Below are 4,471 nucleotides of genomic sequence, written 5' to 3'. Positions count from 1 at the left end.
CCGGCCCCGCCCCGGGTGAGAGGTCGGCGGGCGGGGCGATGGCGATGATGGCGGCGGGCACGGGCCGGCGGGGCCGGCGGCGCGCAGGTGGGCTCTGCCGGCAGCACCCCCGCCCGGCGCTTTGGGCTCTCCCTGTACCCTCGGGCCGGCACAGCGGCGGACTCGCCCAGCGTGCTGTACCGGGGGGAACGGCGGGACAGCGGCTGTCGGTTCGATGGGCCTTGGCCGGGCCGGGTGCGGTCCGGGACCCGCCGGTCCCCTCGGGCCGTGAGGGGACAGCCCGGCCCGGCCTGCTCGGAGCGGCGGGCGCGGCCCGTGACTGCAGCCGTGCAAAGGGGCAGGGCGCTGCGCCCTCGTGTTCAGCACAACACACCGGTACCTTCTCTGTTGCCCTTGTGTCAGGGGAGCGCCCCTGTATCGCTGCCTGGTCAGGGAGCCGCGGGGCAGCCAGGGCCGCTCTGGCAGTGGCAGTGAAGGCTCTGGATGTGGGGCAGGCCTTGCACCTGCCCCGGAGCAAAACCCTGCGGTGGGGCAGCTGAGAGGACAGAGGGTGCAGGGGTAATGCAGGGCTGCAGAGCCTGGGGGAGTGTGGTTGGCACAGAATTATGGTAAGAATTACTTTCGCAGTAGCTTGTTGAGTATGCAGAACATGACGAAAGAGTATGGGAAGAGTTGGGCCTGTCTGTCCTCACACTTGTGTCTAACTAGTTGCCGAATGGTTATCAGCTTACTGAAGTCACAGCCATCAAAAGCAGGTTTCTAAGCAATTATCTTGATTATGCTTACAGTTTAGAGGTTTTAATATTTTTCAAGTTCTAGTATTTTCCACTGTTAAAGGAGAAAGTACACTAATTTTCATATTTCTGCATTTTTATATTTGATTTCTAGGAAGCAAGCATTCAGCTGCTCTGAAGAATGAAGATGCTGCTCAAAGGTACAGTTTCTGACTAACAGCATGCACCATTTGTCTTCCTTTGCCTCACTTTGAAATTGCATTCTGTGCCTTGCACGACTTTTTTCTTCCTAAGAGTATCATGGCTAACTTAAGGAGCTCTCCAGCATCAACGTCATGCAGGCTTGTTTGGAGGGGTGCTGTGTAACTTCTAACAGCATGCACATATGTGCATTGTATAATATGCTAAAAGTTTATGTATCTAACCTTCAGAGTTGTATTTCCTTAGTTAGTAGTGCTCGCTTTTTGCCATCTTAATTTCTATGCATACTTGCCAATTATACTTATTCACATTAAAAGACACAGGAAATCTACCATAGTAGCATTTGTTTGATTCAATCCTTCCTTTACTTTGTAACCTCATACTCAGTCATGTCCCAGTCCTTTTTTCTTCCCACTTGTCATGTCTTATCCAGTTCCTTTTGTATTGACAACACTCCATAAATTGTGTGTCCCGGGCTGTTTGTCCAGCCAGTTCTGGGTTTCCCTCTTACAATCAGAGTTGAGTCTCCTTCAGGGGTATATTGCAATGCAATACTCTTCCTGACCAGAGTGGAAATAAAGCCAACCAGGGCTGGAAACTCCTTTGTGGTTATAACAGAATTACTAGTCCAGTTACTTGTTGCTTTGTTTGGCCAGCATAGTGTGATGCAGGACAGTGTAAGCCACTGTATTTCAAAAAAAAAAAGATAAAGATACAATTGGAAGATTGTTTATGGGAATCTGCCCTCTGTGTCTGTTCTGTTACAGGAAAGCAGCTCTGGAGGCTGCTATCAGAAAGAAGATTGAATATGAGAAAAAAGCATTGTCTATTGTTGAACAACTCCTGGAGGAGAACATTACTGAAGAGTTCTTTCTAAATTCTGTAGGTGTTGCAAGTTTTTGTACTGTTCTGTGTCTTACTGTGCTACTTTTTTTTCCCAAAGTTCTTGGAACAATTGACTGCAGTTTAAAATAGGCAAACTCTTTATTCCCTCTCTCATCAGCTCTGATGATGATTACCTTGTTTTTGAGGGTTCTGCAGTGAAAACATGCCCTAGTTTTGCAGGACTGTATACATTTATGAATTATCACAGCCCTTTTTTTATGCCTCTATGGTTCTGGGCTGGTAGGTGAAGTATAAAAATTTAGGTCTATGTGACATCTGTGAATTTAGACTGAGTCTCTGTAAATGCCCCAGAGTTTATCTGGCAGCACAGTTTAGGTGGAATGGTGTGATTACTCCTGTTAAGGTTGTAAATAGACTGGTAAACAGGTGTACAAAACAGAAATAAAGGAAAATTATAGAAATGGGTGCTACACTACAGGCAAAATTATGATGCTCTTGTATATGTAAACAGGAGTGCCCATGTCTGTCTTCGTTCTCTGTTTACCCATTCATAATTTTTACTGTGCCAAATGCTGTTTATTATATGACTGTTATGTTATATAATTTAATTTATATAATTTAAAATATTCATTTGCTTATGAGATGTTTTGGGTACAAAAAATGACAGGTTTTCCTGTATCTGTTGTTGAAGTATTTTCTTGTCATTTTAGGGAAAGTTTATTACTCCATCTCACTATAAAGACGTTGTTGATGAACGGTCTATCATCAAACTATGTGGTTATCCTCTGTGTCAAAATAAATTGGAAAATGTAAGTTGCTTTTCTTTAATGCTGTTATCCTAAGAATCCCCTCACAATTTCAATTCTCTTGCATTTTCTTTTTAATTTTAAACTTAGACTATTAAACAAAGATTAAAATACTGTCAAGAAGTGGGCCAGGCATCATATCACTCCATTTCAGTATAATCCTTTTGAAGTGAGAGGCAAAATTTGATCAGTAGACAGCAGTTACTGTATGGCAAAATCAGTTTGCATCAGCTTTGACAGTGATAAAAATCAGTGAGTTATGGCTTCATGGCCTTCCTTTGTGCATGAAAACATTTTCTAGTCTTGTTCTTTTGCTCGTATAGCCACAGATGTTTGGCAGAAGGATTGAAGTGAAAAAAAAATAATACAATGCTGGGATATCATTGTGTGAATGCATATATTAGCTCAGTTGGTTAAAACTTGGTTGTAATAGTGCTAAGGTCATGGGTTCAATCCCCTGTATGGGCCACTGACTTAAGAGTTGGACTTGATGATCCTTGTGGGTCCCTTCCAACTCAGAATAGTCTGTGGTTCTGTGATTCCTAGTCCAGATAGACATCTGCTCTAAAAATGTATGTCAGCGGTGCCGAAATCATAGTCACACTTCTTTTAGCAGAACTCAGAGTTCAGTTGGATAATGTGTGATGTAATACCAGTGATAAACATGATTATCTGAAAAAAAATCTGCTTGAGTACAAAGAGATTTGCTGGTTTGGACTTCATTTATTTGCACAGAAGTTCACTTTGAAATTGTGTTTTACAGAAGATCCTCTCTGGGTTTGTGTGAGTAGCGCTGGAGGTCTCTGACAGTACAGTCCAATGTGCACATACATAGAGATGGGTTAAGGGCAGCCCATCTGTAATTGTTGAGCACTTACACATGAGGAAAGTGTCTGTTGCGGCAGCTCCATGGTTTATGTTCAACACTGGCTTTCTTGTAGATCTGAAGTTGCCTTCTACTGATAGTGCGATACATATACATATGATTATAGATGAAATTGCCATTTTTACAGCTGAGAAGGTACAACATGAGAAGAATTGAGAGCAAAGGTGGTGATATCATGCAATTCAGATAAAACAGAATGAAGTTTTCTGTATAATCATGATGGAAGTAACAGTCTTGCTGATGAAAACTTTCCGTTTTAGGTGCCAAAACAGAAGTACAGAATTTCAACAAAAACAAACAGAGTTTATGATATCACTGAAAGAAAGGTATGGTAATGAGTCTAGAATGTATGTAATAGTTGCAATGTCAGAAATTCATTTTGTAACACCATTCATATAGTGGTTTGATTCAGAGCCAGTATATTTGGTTCTTACAAAAATAATTTTCATGAACAGTTAAAAGGTTTTTGTGCATTTCAGTTTCTAGGTCCTGTCTTGTGTAAGACCAAAAAACCATGTGTTTTCTTTATTTAAACACAACATGGAAAATTTTACTTGGATAGCATTTTGAAGGTGGTACAACTAATCAGTGAAAGACATTTGTAAAGAAATGTTCTTTATTTTGCTCCAGTAGTCAGTGAGCTTTAGTAGGTTCAAAGTGCACATCCTTTTCATTCACTAAGTTTGCAGTGGTGTAGTACAAGTCACATCTTATGTATTCCGTAGTGTTTCTGGGGAACCCTTAGGGTTCTTTTTTGAGGACTTTACAGCATAAAACCTGTCTCTTCACAAAATGTTTCTTTCTGGAAGCATATTCATGCATGTGGTTGTGTAAAAGTCGTCTTTGCCAGTTCACAGGATACACAATCACCTCCATATGCTTAGACACTACATTGTAAGCTCAATGTTTGCAGTTACAGAACAAATTTCTTCAGTGTCGCTAGTATTCCTTTCCTCTGTTTGCAACTCCAAGATACATGAAACTATAGGAATTGCTTT

The 4,471-nt window shown here is 41.9% G+C and overlaps 1 protein-coding gene across 3 annotated transcripts in view; it reads left to right on the top strand.

Annotated features, from left to right (window-relative positions):
* Positions 1–23: 23 nt before the first annotated feature.
* The window catches only part of RPAP2 (RNA polymerase II associated protein 2), a 52,760-nt gene continuing 48,312 nt past the window's right edge, over positions 24–4,471 (top strand). For all 3 annotated transcript variants that reach the window (XM_071565678.1, XM_071565677.1, XM_071565676.1), the window contains exons 1-5: positions 24–87; positions 889–934; positions 1,703–1,817; positions 2,492–2,590; positions 3,734–3,799. In XM_071565678.1, the coding sequence (XP_071421779.1) occupies positions 39–87; positions 889–934; positions 1,703–1,817; positions 2,492–2,590; positions 3,734–3,799 (375 nt within the window). In that variant the 5' untranslated portion in view covers positions 24–38. The remainder of the gene's footprint in view (positions 88–888; positions 935–1,702; positions 1,818–2,491; positions 2,591–3,733; positions 3,800–4,471) is intronic.

The sequence above is a fragment of the Pithys albifrons genome, chromosome 10 (genome assembly GCF_047495875.1).
Source record: "Pithys albifrons albifrons isolate INPA30051 chromosome 10, PitAlb_v1, whole genome shotgun sequence".
Lineage (NCBI taxonomy): Eukaryota > Metazoa > Chordata > Aves > Passeriformes > Thamnophilidae > Pithys > Pithys albifrons.
The sequence above is the reverse complement of the archived record's forward strand: the minus strand, read 5'-3'. Positions and strand labels throughout refer to the sequence as shown.